Source organism: Rhinolophus ferrumequinum, chromosome 19 (assembly GCF_004115265.2).
Source record: "Rhinolophus ferrumequinum isolate MPI-CBG mRhiFer1 chromosome 19, mRhiFer1_v1.p, whole genome shotgun sequence".
NCBI lineage: Eukaryota > Metazoa > Chordata > Mammalia > Chiroptera > Rhinolophidae > Rhinolophus > Rhinolophus ferrumequinum.
The window spans coordinates 13,797,682-13,814,852 of record NC_046302.1 but is presented as its reverse complement, the minus strand read 5'-3'; the positions used below and the strand labels follow the sequence as shown (position 1 = coordinate 13,814,852).

At 38.1% G+C, this 17,171-nt stretch overlaps 1 protein-coding gene across 10 annotated transcripts in view; it reads right to left on the bottom strand.

Moving 5' to 3' along the window:
* DLGAP1 (DLG associated protein 1) overlaps positions 1-17,171 on the bottom strand; it is an 853,569-nt gene that overhangs the window by 86,094 nt on the left and 750,304 nt on the right. For 7 of the 10 annotated variants that reach the window (XM_033087117.1, XM_033087115.1, XM_033087120.1 and 4 more), the window contains one exon: positions 11,081-11,110. The exons of the other annotated variants lie outside the window; for them this stretch is intronic. In XM_033087117.1, coding sequence (XP_032943008.1) covers positions 11,081-11,110 — 30 coding nt within the window. The remainder of the gene's footprint in view (positions 1-11,080; positions 11,111-17,171) is intronic. 10 annotated transcript variants of the gene reach the window in all.

The following is a 17,171-nucleotide window of genomic DNA, read 5'->3' as shown; positions in this document are numbered from 1 at the left end:
TAGATGCTGTTATAAACTAACATGTTAGCCTCATAATTGTTAAATTTATTGTTAGCAAAATTCCATTACATTTGAAAATACTTTGTGGATTAGATTTTGTTTTTCATTTTAAGAGAAATTCTTAAACAAGTACGATTACCAAGGAATCATAGCTAATCATAAACGAAATGAGTTTTACATATGTATTTTTAATTGTTGACCAAAAGATAAAAATTCTTTCAAATGTTTACAGAAACCAAATTCAGTTAATTGGGATGTGGATCACTGTAATATGTTTGAAATGATATAGAGTGGATTTTCTACAGGAAGCTGGGCCTGAGGCCTATGAAGTTCCTAAATCACCTGATTACCCCATTGCAGGATGAGGATGCCAAACACAGAGGAAATGATTTGCCCAAGGCAAGCCAATAAGTACAGAGGTGAAATTCAAAACCTCACCTCCACGGCACTGGGCTGCTTCTTTCTGTTCAGTGTCCTCAGGGAGCTAGCTGTCTCCAGTAGCACCTACATCCCTTTCTTTAATAGGACGACATAGACCAGTGCCACTCACCATAAATACACATTCTGGATTATGTTCACTTATTTGTGCTCTAGTCAATATAATTATCCACAAAAACTCTCCAGCCACTCCCTCATCCAATCGTGTAAGATTATGCCTGAAAGCATTTGGTAACATATGTAAACATGGAGATTTTGTTGTGTGCCATCTCCCTTAGACAGTTTATCACAAACTGAAATAAAGCCGCTTTTAGCCCTGTGGAGACAGAGCCCCAAAAAGCAGTTTCCAGGCTCTCGGCCTCACATAGAAAGGTGCTGGCTCAGGTAGTAAATGGCCATCGACTGCGATCAAATGGCCATCAGCTGTGGCTAGTTGGCCGTCAGCTGTAACCAGTGAGCCATTGGCCACTAATATAACTGCCGTGACTAGGCTAGCGAAAAAAGGGGGAGCTAACAAGAAGATGGTGGCTGAGTCTGCAAGCGGCACAGTGAGGGTTGAGAATTGTGTTGCCACTGGTTCCTGTGTCTCCAACCCAGCTGCCAGTGAGAGTATAGTGGTATGACTCCCCTACCTATGTCTCCGTGGGTGTTCCTTTTTGGCCTTACCATGTCCTGCGTTCTTATGTGGGGAGCGGGACCAGAGACCCTGCCGGGCGCCCCGCATGACAAGCCCTATCCAGAAACACAGGTATACTAAAAGGGAGGGGTAGGGTGGTGGATGACTTCGTGAGTTCAATTATCACTGAGTCCTAAGTTTCGAATTCTATGACCTTGAGCTAGTAACTTCTCCATACTTTGGTTTCCTCGTTTGTAAATCAGGTGATAATAAGAATAGCGACTGATTTGCTTTGAGGTTTTCATGAGATAATGTATGTACTCCCTTTTCTTGCTATAGTTACAAACATTTTATAAAGTGCTCCAAAACATAAAAAGTTAACTCTTTGTATTATTACTAGTCTTCATAGCTTGTCAATAGTATAGTTGTTTGTCCAGGACTTAAAAAGTATGCCCAAGAGATAGACTGGTAGGAATACAAAAGTCACAGCCACTGTAGAGGGGCATATGGCAATACGAGTATGTGGCAGCCTGGGTCTATGAGAAACTGTGGAGCAGAGACCTCCTGCCAGCCTTCATGGAACATATATAGTATGAGCTGGAATACTTTTGTTACGTTTAGCCACTGAGATTTAAGAGTCATTTGTTATTGTAACAAATCCTAACTTAATTAATGGAAAGTTTGACCCAGCAACTCCATTTTAGAGATTAATCCTGAAGACGTACTAGACAAAATGAGATGTACACAAAATTATTTAGTAAAGCTTTGTTTGGAATATCAAAATATTGAGAACAATCTAAATGCGTGGCAAAGAGGATATTGGTTAGATGATTTGTGATATATCCATATAGTGCAATACTATGTAGTTGTAAAACATAACTAGAAAATTCTCTGTGCAAATGTGGAAATATTACCAAGACATTGTGAAGCAAAAAACCCAAGTTGTACAATAGTACCATATATAGTGCACTATCCTTTGTGTAAAAAAGGGGGAAACACATATTCATAATGCTTAAATATGCCACAAATATATATCCATACAAAAAAAGAAAATTGATAATGGTGGGTTAAGGGGAATAGGAACTGGGCATTGAGTCAATGCCTTTTTACTCCTGTTTTGATTTTTGAGCTATGTGAATATTTTTCCTTATTCAACAAATGAAATAAATACTAAAAATAAAATAAAATCACTTGCTGGCTATTTATTGCCTATAGAAACCTTGAAAATGTACCTGCATTTCCAAATTCATGCCTGGCCATTTTCCGTTTGCACACAATACTTCAGCCTCATCTCATTCCCAGAGGTCCAGGTGGTTTGCATCCTTCCCTCTGTGTGCCGGCACCTCCCTTCCTCTTTCCTTCTGTAGGTCTTTCAAGACCTAGCCATCTTCACTGGAACTAGGCATCTTTCTGATCCACCAAGGCAGAGTTCCTAGGCTGACTTTCATGTTCACATAACTCTTTTTATATAACCTCCTGTTGCATTTTTATTATGTGAAATTATAATTATCTGTTTACATAAATGTTGTATTTTCTAGATAGCAGAACTAGGTCTGGTTCATCTTTTTACCCCTATGATTCAGTATAGGGCACGACATAGTGTAGGCATTTAATAACTTTATTCATTGATTTTTGTCTTAAATACTTATATTTGAATAACAATGAAGTAATAAAATGTCACGTTTAAAAATGAAGTCTTTCTATGACTGCTGCCAGAGTCCTCAAGCAGCCTGAAATTTTTCCCTCAGTGTGCTTTACAAACATAATGTTCCATGTGTGTTATGACATTAAAAAGGCTAGTATGTTCTAAATCATTCTGTGGAGGTAGTTTTAAAATGTTTTATTTTTAATTTGATGGACACTTGCTAGAGTAACGCTACTCCTAAGCAACATTAAAAAAAAAAAAAAAGGAAAGAAAGGAAAACAAAAGCACTCCAAAATTAAACTAAATCAATGACCAGATTAAAAAAAGAGAAATGGTTGAGTAAAGGCTATTTGGAGACATGCTGATCATTTTTCTCAAGTAACATGTGATTTTGATTGTATAATATCAGTCTCATTGGTTAGATTTCCATTATATGTAATAAAATTATATTCAATTTAGTAAAAACCAAATTCCTATTATTTAGGCACATGATCATTACTCTTAAAAACTTAAGACATAACATCAAACAAAAGTGGTAACATCAATTTTGATAATTCAGTTTTTGAGCCAATATAATAAAAATAAAAACAACGAAACAATGTAAACAAACATCTAAAATATATTCATTGCCCATGTGCCAAACACTTTACTAGGTCTCATTTTATTTAAGCTTCTTAATTATCTGAAGTGCGAAGTAGCTTTGACTCCATTTTACAGATGAGGATAATGTGTTTTAGAGGCAGTAACTTGCTTCATATTACAACACAGCCAAGGAGTTACCGCTACAAAGTTTGAACCTACTTTGTACTCTTTCTACTATTTTGTGCTCTTTTGAACCTACTATTTTGAACCTACTTTGTGCTCTTTCTACTATTCCAAACTTTCTTTCAGTAGAGTTTGTTTCAAACTCAGTATTAGGAGTTACATTTGAGGAGGCCATCTATAAAATCCGCAATGAGATACAGAAGACTTAAAATGAAATTTAACTTGCCTCTGTATCTCCTAACAGGCCTATGTTCAACAAACATTATACTCAACAGAGCTGTATACAGTAGCTATCTGTTTTCACCCAAGCATATATGTTGGTTAAAACTGAATTTTTCAGATACCTGAAAATCCACACATATCTCCAAAACATTTCAGATCCACAAAGTTTTTGGACTGACATCTGATTTTGCATTTCACTGATATAGTATTGCAAAAATGCTTTGGCTTTTGTTTTTCAGTAAAACCAAACAAAAGTTATAATGTATGGTCTTCCGAATTAACACATTAATGTCGTCGATAAAACTGTTGTATATACAGCTGTGGCAATATTTAGATATGTAAGCATCTTAGTTGAATACCAAATACACACAGGATCAACATCAAGTTGACTTTACAGTAATTTTAATGGGTGTGATGGATAATTTAAGAGAATGTGATTTCCAGGTTCATACTCCAAACCATAGCATTAAGTGATTTCAGCAGTTGTCTAAATTATGGTGTGTTTCAAAATTAACAGTAAGGTTAGACTGAACTTAATTTTAGTCTGAAAATGTAAAGGCTATTTTTCTCAATTGGGGATTGAAATACTAGAAGTGGCTTTGATATCACTATTGAATTGGCCTCAAAGGCTGCTAATTAGACCACTGTCCTTAAAAGCTGCCTTCTTAGGCAGCTTAACAGGTTGGTTATTCTTTTAAAGTAAGAGCTTTGTTTAAAATGAAAACTTCCAGTAGATTGCTAAAGATAATAAAAACAAACACATGGACATTGAAACTTACACTCTTAAAAAACAACTACAAAAGGAACGAGCAAAAAGAAAATAAATCTGTGACTAAAACTGGCAGATTTTCCTTTATAGCTTGCCTTTGATTTATAAATTTCTATTTCTTGCCTCAGGGAGGGTAGTGAAAGGCAAGTTATTGTGCTTTGGGGGCAAATTGTGGTCTGGGTTATGCTAGTTTGTTGCTAGATGTTTAAGCTGCTTATCCAGCACAAACTAGTAGCTTTTGGCTACCAAAGTTCAAAGATTTATAGAAAACTGCTCTCTGGGTAGTTGTAGTTGCTGTCACTTTAGTTCTCCTTATTCAAAACTTCCATACTCTTGATCAGTGTTGACAAATGGCATGCTCAGGAACACTGTGAACTTATAAACTACTTCATAAAAAAAATTAGTAATGTTGATAAAATCCATCTTTTCTAACACTGCATTGGATCAGCCTGAAAACCTTTCTTCTCCCACCACCAGCGCTGGAAGAGCAGGTACCATGTTTTCCCGAAAATAAGACCTAACTGGAAAATAAGCCCTAACTGGAAAATAAGCCCTAGAATGATTTTTCAGGATGTTCATAATATAAAATAATGTTCATATTTCCCTGAAAATAAGACCAGGTCTTATATGAATTTTTTCTCCAAAAGACACATTTTATATGAGGTTTATTTTATATTATGAGCATCCTGAAAAATCATTCTAGGGGTTATTTTCTGGTTAGGTCTTATTTTTGGGGAAACATGGTAAGAGGACGATTTCATCTGATGGGCACGCCCCCAGTTGGGGCTGTGATTGACCCCTGACACTGTTCACTTAGGCAGCTGCTGCTGATTCCCAGGGGTCTTGGCTCCCAGCGAGGTGATCAGGAACTCTATTCCTATATGAGGAGCTGCTTCCCTCAAAGTGGAGAAACAAGGGTTTACGCCGGTTGTTTGTCTACGGCTTTGCCCCAAATGAAACTGACTTTCATTGGCGTGCTATGATGTAATCCTACTGGAATGATCATGTTTGCTTGCTCTTTGGACACTGGAAAGACGGAGGGCTGCAGGGAGGCTTGGGAAGTCAGCAGAGGAACAGGAAAAGGTAAAGAAGAGAACAAGAGCTTATGGAGCGCCTACTGTATTCCATTCACTGTGTTAAATCAGCTTGTTTAGTCTTACAGCTGCCTTAAGAAGTAGAGATCCCCATTTTATTGGGGAGGACACCAGGGCCAATAGCGGGTACTTGCCAAACCCATCCAGTTAGTGGTTAGCTTTCTGTTGCCTAAAGAACCTCCCACCCCAGCTCCATGCCTTCTATGCCACTGTGCAGAAACAGAGGCAGCAGCTGGAATAGAGGAGGAGGGAGAGGGAAGGGAGGAAAGGGACAAAGAAAAACAAACGAAAAAGAATGTGCGAGAGCTCTGAAATGCTGCCAATAGTTATTCAAGGTTAATTCTATCTGAGGTAATCCTAAGCAAGATCACACATTAGGCATTCCTTAACTCATCTTCTTCTAGTTGCTGGGTCACATGGCTCTATCTTTGCTACTTTAGGAGGGTCCTTCTTTTGGGAAGCTATCTGGTAAATTCTCAACTTAATGCTAATCCCTCCCAGAGACATTGCTATGTAATAGGAAAATTTCACCAAAAGTGTAACGACAAGTCTCTGCAAAATACATTTGAGAAGAGAATACGTTTATTTGCTCAGTGATCCCGGTTTAGTCTTGTATGCAGGAGTTCTTTTTTTCTTTTTTCTTTTTCCCTCAGAAACAACTTTCCTGAGTCTTGCTTTCAGTTTCTACAATATTCCATTTTTAGATTCCTGACACACTGCCACCTTTCCCTTTGGTGGAACAGGCATGAATTTCTTCCCCAGAGGAAGCCGTTTCCTATCTCTGTAGCAATCTGACTTGAAGGCCCGTGAGGACGTTTTGTTTTGATTTCCAGTAGTAAAAATGTAGAAATTTCATTCTACATTTATTAAGAAATAGGTCCATCAACTGTCTATTTGTTGGATTTACCACAGTCTAACTTGACAACTGAATGTATGGCTTTACTCAAAAAGTAGAAAGACACAATGACAAGAACAAGTTCACCTAGAGAGGAAATGACATCAATACATTTGTAATATATTTTAAATGTTAAGTTTATTCAGGGTTGCTATGGGCTGAATATTTGTGTTTCCCAAAATTCATATGTTGAAATCTTAACCTCCAAGGTGAAGTCATTGGAGGTGGACTTTTGGGAGGTGAATAGGTCATGAGGGTGGAGCCTTCACGAATGGGGTTAGTAGTCCCCTTAACACTTTTCACCATGTGAGGACACAGCAAGTCAGCAGTCTGCAACCCAGAAGAGGGCCTTCACCAGGCATTAAATCTGTCAGTGACTAGATCTTGGACTTCCAGCCTCCACAATTGGGAGAAATAAATCTCTGTTATTTAAGGCATCCAGTCTATGGTAATTTGTTATAGCAGCTCAAACAGACTAAGACAGGAGTATTTTGGGATACATTCCATGTCATAATATGGAAAATAGGGTTTCTTAAGCAAAATAAATGAGTATCTTAGTCCTTAACACACACGTAAGGTCAGATCAGAGCTTCTATTTTTACAGGTTTGCAATACAGACATGAAGCTGTGGGTATTGTGATGTTTGAAAATGGCAACAAAGATTGTGTCAAGTTTTACTTATTTTTTCCTGTACTTGAGTCATTGTATTTATTGGGTCAGAGTCCATGAGTCTGTAGAAAACACCACTTTGGATGTGACAACAGTCCTAAGTTCCCCGCTTTGATGGGGACTGTGGACAAATAAGACACTTTAAAAAATCTAAATAAAATGAAGTGATAAAAATTAAAAAGGAAAACATGAAGTGATAAAAATTAAAAAGGAAAACATAAGCTCTACATGCCAAGGGGAGCTTTTGTTTATGCAATCGGAGCTGTTCAGAGAGACATGTGAGGTTTTACCATTAACATTTTTACCAGTCTCACCATTAGTGCTAACTGAATCCACCCAGTGTTCCCACCAAAAGGCCATCAAAAGTGGGCGACGGCTTGGAGAATCATCTTGTCTGATTTTTTCATAGAGGCTCACCTGTTTCCATTTTAAAAGGCATGCAACTTTTCTAAAGAAGCCAAACTTCATTCTTTCATATAGGCTCTGAAAAGAATTTCATGTCATTTTGGTATTTTGGAATCTCACCTACCTACAAGGTATAAGCAAATTGCCTTTGAGGCAAATCTCATCACAGAACACACCCTGGTTATCAGTTGGAAGAGCCTGTCATCAGTCTCCCCGCCTCACCCTGTCCCTCCGGACTAGCCGCCTCCCAGCCCCAATGCTCCCCACTCCCCACATGTCTGAACACACCTTGTCTGCTGGATAAAGAGCTTCAGGCTGGGGCTCCCTGGCAAGAAACAGCTGCCTACGGAACATCAGAGCAATTCTAATCAGGCATGACTCAGCTCTTCCGTGACCTCTGTTCTCATTTTTCCTTGATTAGTTCGGTGTGCTGGTCCTACCTGCAGAAATATGTGTCTGCTCCCCACACCCCCACCCCCTGCCCTCTCCAATTTCAAGAGGGAAAATCCCTTTTAAGAAGGATATTTAGAAGATTTTATCATGGAATTCTTGCCGTAAATGGTCTTTCTCTTCTTGCCATTGCCCCAACTATCTCCGTTTACCCCAATTTGCTGTCTGGATGTTTCTCTCTCACCCTAATTTTCTCAGAGTATGGGATTATCAATCTAAAATTAGAATCCAGAATTCATCAGTGTTAGCAATAAAACTTTGCAATTATTTCTTTTAAACTCAAGTGTTTGGCTGTTCAAATATTACTTGATCGTAAAATAATTAAAGCATTGATTGATGTGTGTTTCTGTTTAAGTACAATCTTAAATCTTTAAAATGTGAAAGGACAATTTATTTTAACCTTACCATTACTGTGATATAGGTTTTTTCTTTCTGTTGATTTTAAAAGCTTACATGAAGCTGCAAAATGCTGAAGGGGGCACCCTGCTTCAGAAAAAGAGAAGGGACAAAACTGCATTTGACAAAAAGACTTGGTAGAAAGTAGCAAAAGGAATCTTCGTTGATTTTCTTTTATGACTTTGCCATTGTTTTTCCTTAAAAAGAACAGAAAAGATAACCTCCATAAAATATTAATGCTATTTTCAGAGTTCTAGGATAATGCAGAACAGAGTCATTTTTCAAAAAAAAGGAAATATATTTAATTTCTCTCGTAGTGGATCCCCTCCACTGATTTGCATATTCCTTGACAGGATAAGCAGTATGAAGCTGCCTTGTGTTCATTCCACAGATGGAAAATAGCAAGTACAGGAATTAGCTAAGCGTTCACAAGGACTACCATCTGAGGTTTGATTTTGAATCAAGAGATAGTGTCCAAAACACGTTCCACTGAGCATGCTTGTCAAAAATCTCACATTCCAGATGCACGAAGAATGCATGCATTGAGCACACACACATCTCGTCCAACAACTGCACCCCAGGTGGCCCCTGCACACACGTGTTCCAACACAATTACAACAGAGCATGCTCCCAAGCCTTCAAGCTTCTTCTACAGCCCTCAGCCAACCAGCTGGCAAAAACGATGCTCAAGCAGCAGTTGAAGTGGGCCTGACCTCTGGTACCCATGGCCACTCCAGAGAACTTCCTGTGAGCCCCAGGGACTCAGAGGAGGTGATGAGGAGGTTGCCAAAAAAAGCCCCAGGCAGTCTGTCTGCTTTCTGCCATCATTATTCCTCACTCTCATCTTTCCCTGGAGAACATAAACCTTTTTGGGGGTGGGGTGGGGGGTGTTCAGATAGGCCATGCTACCCGGTAGTAACAATAGTTACTAGCAAAACAATAGTTACTACTGTCCTGATGAGCAGGACAATAGTTCTAGCAGAACAATAGTTTTTACATTATCTACTGTTCTCTTGGCTTTCTGGCTTAAAACAAAATTATTTTGTTTTTCTATCCTTTTGTTGCCAATGGAATACTGTGCTTAAGCCAAGCAGGCAATGTAAAACTCTGACTTCAAAGCCACTTCTTGATAAAACATAAAACATCCGAGGGTAAAAATTCTACAGATAATTAACTGAAACTCAGTGCCCACTTGCCATGGGAGTTTCTGCAGGCAAGGTCTTTCTCATTGTCCTGCTTGCTTTTGTTGCTGTTTCTCCTGTGTTTTGTTAGGCAGGGAGAGGTTTAAAATCATCTCAGTAAAATTGAACGTTACCGATCATCGGGAACGTGAATTTCTGCTTAGCCTCGCAGAGGCCTGACACATGCACAGTGTCCTTGCTGGTTTCTTTAGACAACATCGTTTTGCATCTCTCACTCTGGAAACACCACTGCGTGCGCCTTCTCCTGATCCTTTCCCTGCTTTAGAGGAGCAGCATACTATCTCCCTGAATGTCAGAAATATTGTCTTCTCAACTCTGTTTTGTAAAATGTGATGGTACTAAATCTACATAAGGCACAGAGTCCCCCTCTTTGGATTTGCTGGTCCTGTGGGTACATTACTGAGCTCCTCTCTCATCTCCCAGCCTTCAAACTCCAGCCCTTCCAATCCCTTTGCTTGAGTCAAGCAGATGGTCTCTCCACTCCAATCCCCCTTGCATTTTTCCACTCCCCACCTCCATGCATTGCCCATTCATCAAGACACATCTCTCTTTAAATGTGAAGACTCACCTTAAACCCCACCACCTCTTCCAAGGAGCCTCCCCTGATTAAGTAGGGGTGAAGAAACCTCCGAAGCATGACTGACAAACTCCCAATAGATGAGAACACACACCCCCCAAAACAAACACAGAAACTCACAAAAAGAGAAAATTACACATTCTCTACTTTTGGATTGTATGCTCCTATGAGATTAACTTTGTACCAATAACCAATTAATCATTTCAAACAATGAGGTATTTTTAATATTGTTGGGAATCAAAATGCTCAGCAAAATGCTGCTGTTTTTTCTCCCCCACTGATTCTTTCTTTAAATCCCTCTCCCTTTTCTTCTCAGCTTCTTGAATGCACAATGAAAATGGATTGCCACTTGCCCTACACGGGTGATGTGGAAAACACTAAAGGAAGCTGGTCTTTAGAATACCTCCTGGGTCTTGGGTCACACTGCCAAGGAACAACCTGTGTTTGAGACTGATATGTGCCTTAGCCACTTAATTTTCTTGTCAAGGAAGACTTAATGACTGTATGCCTACATATTTCCTGGGCAAACATGTCTGCTATGTTGGGATAAGGGACTGAAAACTCTAGAGAAGACCCTGCTGAAAGAATGGGGGGCAAGGTTCCTGACAAAACTGAATGTCCAGCCTCAAATAAGGCTGTTGGAGAGCAAGGGGATTTCTAAAGAGCACTGGATCTGAGGCAATCACATTATAAAATAGAAAAAGATATGTTCACTCATCAGCGCTGCCCTCTTGGGTCAGCGTTAATGCCACTTAGGAAGGGCTGAGAGATTTGTGGCATAAAATGACCAGAATGAGGAAAAACACAGATGGAATGGCAAAAGCTGGCAATTAGAACATGGCGTCCAACACCACTGCCACAGAAGCTTTCTAGTTACAAAGCCACGTTATGCAACCTTTAAGCAAAACATTACTGATTTTGTGGTTATAAAACGTACCTTCAACCGCAGAACTCAGTTTTATGACACCTTGAATAAAAACAAAAAGTGGCGGTTATATAATGTACCCGAATTACCTTTTTCAGTCTTCTCATAACAAACACATGCTTAGACTTGATGGGTGTTTTTATTCTCCATGAAAATCATTTGGGAGAGATTTTCACTAAATAAGAGATTTGATATGTTTTTGGGTAAAACAAAGGATGAGTCTGTCTGAATGACAATTTCTGTATATAAATCATGCTGGATAATGATTGGATTGATAAAACTTCGCACAACAGGACACCATTGTCTAGTACTTCTTCCTGTTTATTACTGTGTATAGAGATCATTTGCTATATGTTGGAAACAGGGTTTCTGTTGAAACACATAACAGGTGGTTAAAAAACATGGTGTGATCTGGCAATTTCCTCCTCTGGAGAGGGTGGGCTGCAGACTATTTTCTGGTCTGATGTGTTCAGTGTTCCTGCTCCCTACAGGTCATACAGTGAACAGGCTATTTGAGCATGACAAATTGTTCATGAAGTAAGTGGATATTACCCTTCGCTGGATATTCACATGCATTTTTGGTGAATTTAAAGGTGAAAATACTAAACTAAGATAAATTAGACCTGGTCCAAAGATTTGATGAAAAAAGTACTTTCTTGTAAGTCATAGTTTTAAATAAATCATATTCCCCAAACTTTATGTTGTAGCCATGATACTTTAAGCTGAGCAAAAACGTCTACAGTTTCATTTGGTTGACATTCTGGTTCTCTTTCAAGCTGGAGGAGTTTCAAATTGAAAATGGAAACAAAACTGGCAAACCAAATTGGTATCAGCATGAACACACTCTGATTTTAACAGATTATATTCACAAAGAGACAAACTTGTTCTCCATTATAACTTTCCCAAAAAGCTATTTTTAAGTTATCTGTTGAATTTCATGTTTCCTGCAGAACCCGTAGGAAACTGGTTAATGTTTAACCACGGGCTCTTCAGGTGAAAAAGTGTGCATATATATATGTATGTTTATTATATATGTATGTGTGTCTATTATAAAATTTTCTGATATTAATGATTTGTAGTACACAATCTACAAAGAACAATATAATATATAGTATTCTTTATTCCAAGTTCCATATAGCCAGTTGATTCTCACAGAATGCTTTGGTTGATTTTGGCCAAACATTTGTATCCATAGCCAGCAGATCAATCATCATTTGACAAAATCATGCATCGAATTGCATCCGAATTTGTTCTTTTCCCAGTAAATTTATTATCATTACTTTTTTTATGTTATCTACTGTGAAACTATTTTTCACTTTCATATAAATTATTTTCATTATATTAAAACTCTTTCAACTTCAACTATGTAAATGCTCTCACCATGGCCTATTTCAAGCTACCAACTTGATGTCACTGAACATAGATGGGCAGTAGCAACACCATTACGTAGTGTTTCATTATACAAGTACAGTAGATATAAACAACCTTAAGAGTATGGAGAGTAAAATGTAGTCAAATGATTAGGAAGGAAAGAGTTTTAGGTATTTGTTTTTAAATATAATTTATTTAATTGCAAGTTTAAATAATTTAATTTGTAAAAATGGCTGTGTTTAAAAATGGGCTGACAAAATTACTGAAAATGTTAATAACTGGCTTTTGCAAAGTATGAACCAGGTCTGGCGTGGCATTGTCATAAAGGATGTTTCTTTCCACTCTGGCCCAGAGAAGAAAATCTTTATCTTCAGAATACTTTCAGAGATATTCACAAAAAGGGTTATAATTTAACAGAACAAGCCGAATGTGAATAAGGTTAGCATTTAGTGTTATTTTGCCAGTAATTTCAAAACCCTTTACGCTTATTATGCACAAAAATATTCTATACACAGATCACCCTGGAAATAATAGTTATTGACAATCAACTAAGAACACAACCTAAACGGATTTGGCATTCTTTTGGTCAGTCAACTATGCCAACAGGTATGAGTCAATGATCCTGTTTTTTTTAAAACAGTCTCTATACAGAAAACCAGGTCAAAATATTAATTTTTTTCAGCCATTTTTATTTTTGTATATAACCATGGTGTCAGCAACAGTTATTCAAATGAAAGGACAACAATGTGCTCTAATCAGTGTGTAGAAAGGGGCTCTATGCAAGTAAAAAGTAAAGTGAGAAAATCTCAACAAATTCTTATGAAAGATATGGGGGGGAGGGGGTTGTGGTGGACCAGAGCCCAGTAATACATTTATTGAGTAAGGGGAAAAGGTAAGTTAAGAAACAAATGCAAGTCTGACTTTAGGACTTTAACTATACAGATACGTTTAGTAAAAGCATTAGTGATTCATTAGTTCCATATGGACTGCTCTTCTTTTTATAAACCCCAGATCAAGCTTTTCCCTATAGTAGGGATAGGATTTTATATTGCAAAGTAACTATGTTATAGTGAAAAACTAGAATTAGCTAAATCTAATTAGATAGCTAATATTAAGAAAAATTATAGGAGGGGAAATATATCTTTTATCTTAAAATACAAATATTTAAAAAATTTGAATATTTACAAAATGATTGATGTTGATGCTGAAAAGCTACACACAGCACTGTTGACTTTCAGGACACACAATAGACATTATCTGGTGACTGGCTGACATTGACATTGCCTGGAATTCAGGGTAAGCCATAACACATACATATAAGAGTATATTTATATACACAACGGGTCCTACCCTCCACCACCCCACATTTAATTCTTCATAGTCTGCAGAAATATTTGAAAAATAAAATAGAAGAAGAAAAAGAGAGAAAAGGAAAAGAAAACCAACTGTTCTGTCCTCAACTTACTTCCTTTAGTGTAGCAAAATTCCTAATCTTGTGGGTGATTCACGCGGACTAAATCCATTGTCTTCCTGCAAGTCAGAGCCAATCACTAACCAGATATGCTTCCTGCAGCAGTTGTCCAACTCCAAAATAATTCCACCCTCTTTTCCACCACTTTCACTTAATGATTAATTTCGACTGATCTAAAATGATTCTTAGAAGGAAGGGTTAGGTTAAAATAATTCAAGCTAAAGTGTAAATAACTAGGGCTCACTAAAACCCTCCAATGACATCTCATTTTTATTGAACTATCAATCAAATGTTTAGCCCTGGCCAGCAAGGCGCTGCGTGATATATCCCTGTTTATTTCCCTATTTTTTCCCACTTCATCTCACTTGACTTTTTCCCTTATTCAAGACGCTTTAGTTACTTCGGTATTCTCCCTGTGCTTTGCAATGCTAATTCCTTTCTGCCCCTGGCTAGTGCACTTGCTGCTTCCTCTGGCTTGAATGCTCTCCCCTAACCTACCAGATATGTTCCTAAAGCTAGCTCTTTTTCTTCATTCAGATTTTACTTCAAATGTCACTTCCACGGAGAGTTCTTCCTTGATAACTGTATTTAGAGCAGCCCCAGTAATAACTCTCTAGACCATCTTTCTTTTTTATTGTGTGTTTTTTTTTTTAAATAAAAAAATCACTACTTGGCATTATTTCATCAATTTATCATTTGGTTCCTTGTTTTTATCTATCTTCCTCAACAGAATGAAGCAGAATGCAGTCATGCACCTGATCTGCCTTGCTTGCTGCTGTAACTGAGTAGAAGAGTGCCTGGCATAGAGCAAATACTCAGTAAATGTTATTGAGTGAATAAGTGACCGTTCTCAAGTATTTCCGGTGTCCTAAAAGAATATTTTATCAATCCCAGCAAATGAAATTCTAATATATTATCTTAACTGTGGATATTTTTGAACAGAGTCCCCAGAGGCTGGTTTTCATGGACGTTAGTGAACATTGACATGTGTAGTGAATATATGTAAGTTGCAGTAAATATTTAGGTTTCAGGATTATAATGCTAAAAAGGTTCCCAAGAAGGAAGTTTATCAACTAGTTAGAGACAAGATGATACCCTAAATGAACTTCAAGGAATATTAGTTAATTGAGTTTATATCCAAGTATTTCTAGAGTCTGCAGTTCTCGTCTCTACTGTCATCACCTTAGGCTAAATTATCATAGCAATGTTCACACGAATCTGTGTTCACATGAATCTGTGTTCACATAAGATACGCGTAGAGAAAGAGGAACTAAAAAAGAGCCATTCAGTTTTTAATATTCTCCATCCAATGCATTCTTATACTGAAGCTGGAGTGATCTTTTTAAAAGGCAAGTCCATTATATGATATCCTTCACCCCTTTAAAAGTCTTAAATGGTGCTTCATTATTCTTAAGCTAAAAATTAAAAGCCTTAATGTGACTTGCAAAGCTTTTCATGATGTCACCCATGGCAGAATAAAAATGGCTACAAATTCCTCCATATACCTCCCATAAAGAGGTGGGGATTATGTGACTTCTGGAATCTGGGCAAGCTCTGTGACTGCTTTGACCATTACAATATAGTGGAAATGATGCTCTCCCAGTGTTTGTGCCCAGGCCTTATGAAACAGACAGCTTCTTCCTCCTGTCTCTTGGATAATTTCCTCTCGGAACCCCGAGACACCAGGTCAGAAGTTCTGAGACTACTATGATGGAAAGGCCATGTATAGACATTCTGATAAACAATATCAGCCGAGGGAAGAAGTTAGAAGACCAGGAGGAAACTGTTGGTGAAAGCTGGGAGGACAGCAAAAAGAATTGTCTATGGAGACTGGAAGAAAAGGCAACTTTTCTGATATGGTGGCAGAAAGTTTGGCAACATTATGTAGTAACATGAAAAATAGAAAATACACTTAATCAATTCTTAGATTTTAGTAAGATTTTCAGGCAGAATGTTTAAAGTACCAATTCGTTTTATTAAATAGTTGCATATGATAAAATATAGATATAGATGAGTTTAAAAAGGAACTGTTCAGTTTTCAAGCAAAATTTAGAAAAAATATAGAGCTAGTACTTGTCAGTTTAGAAAAAGGTAGAAGGGCTTCACATCCCGAGCCTTTTTAAAGCAAAAGGCCTCAAAGTAGGAAATTGACTGAGGGGGGAAATCATCAGAAGGGTGTGTCTGTAAGACGCTTATACAAATGATTTTAGAAAGATTTAAGTTTGTGCCTCTAAGTTTATAAAGAGACAAAAGGACTTCTAAGAATCCTAAGGGGATTGTTCCATAGCACCCTGACTCTGAGCCCAGGCCGAAGAAGGGCCTGTCTTGAGAATTGTGAACCTGTGTTTTGTCTAATGGAGTGAAGTCTAATAAGAGTCATAGGAAGCCCACAAAGATTTTAGAGAAGTGCATTAGTGGATACATTATCAACTTGGACAAAAATAGGCAGAAGTAGTTCAAAGTGAAAAAAAATTTTAAAGCCCCCAAACTTCTATGGTCAGGAAATAGGCTGAGAAGATTATTCAGCTGTAAATGCCATTTCTTATGTACTATGGACTGAACTGTGTCCTCTGCTCCAATCCCCCCACCCCAACCAATTCATATATTGAGGTCCTATCTAATCCCCAATGTGGGGCCTTTGGGATGTAATTAAGCTTGATAAGGTAATGAAAGTAGGACCCCCATGATGGGACTAGTGCCCTTATGAGAAGAAGATATAGTTCTCTCTCTCCACATGTATGCACTGAAGAAAAGCCACATGAGCACACAGCAAGAAGGCAGCCATCTGCAAGACAGGAAGACAGTCCTCACCAGAACCTAACCATGCTGGCACCCTGCTCTCAGACTTCCAGTCTTCAGAACTGGGAGAAATATCTGTTGTTTAAGGCAGCCAGTCTGTGGTATTTTGTTGTGGCAGCCTGAGCTAAGACATTATGGAAACAGTATAATTCAGAAGGTGCAACCAACCAAGAGTTTGGAGGTAGACACAAGAACTACAGAGAATAATACCCAGGGAGCAGGACTGGGCCTCCCAGTCAAGGGACTGGTATTATTCAAATTTCAGAATTGCTATGGAGCAGAGATTGCTACATGTCCCTCGTTCCTCCAGTCTTTGAATGCGAGTGCTCATTGCATTTATCTAAACTCTGTATCACCAGTGTGTCCTGGATGTGTATAGAGCGGATACCTATCCATTCTAGTTCACAAATCTTCATATTGAGAGAAACTGTATTAGAGAACTGTATCAAAGGAATGTCATTA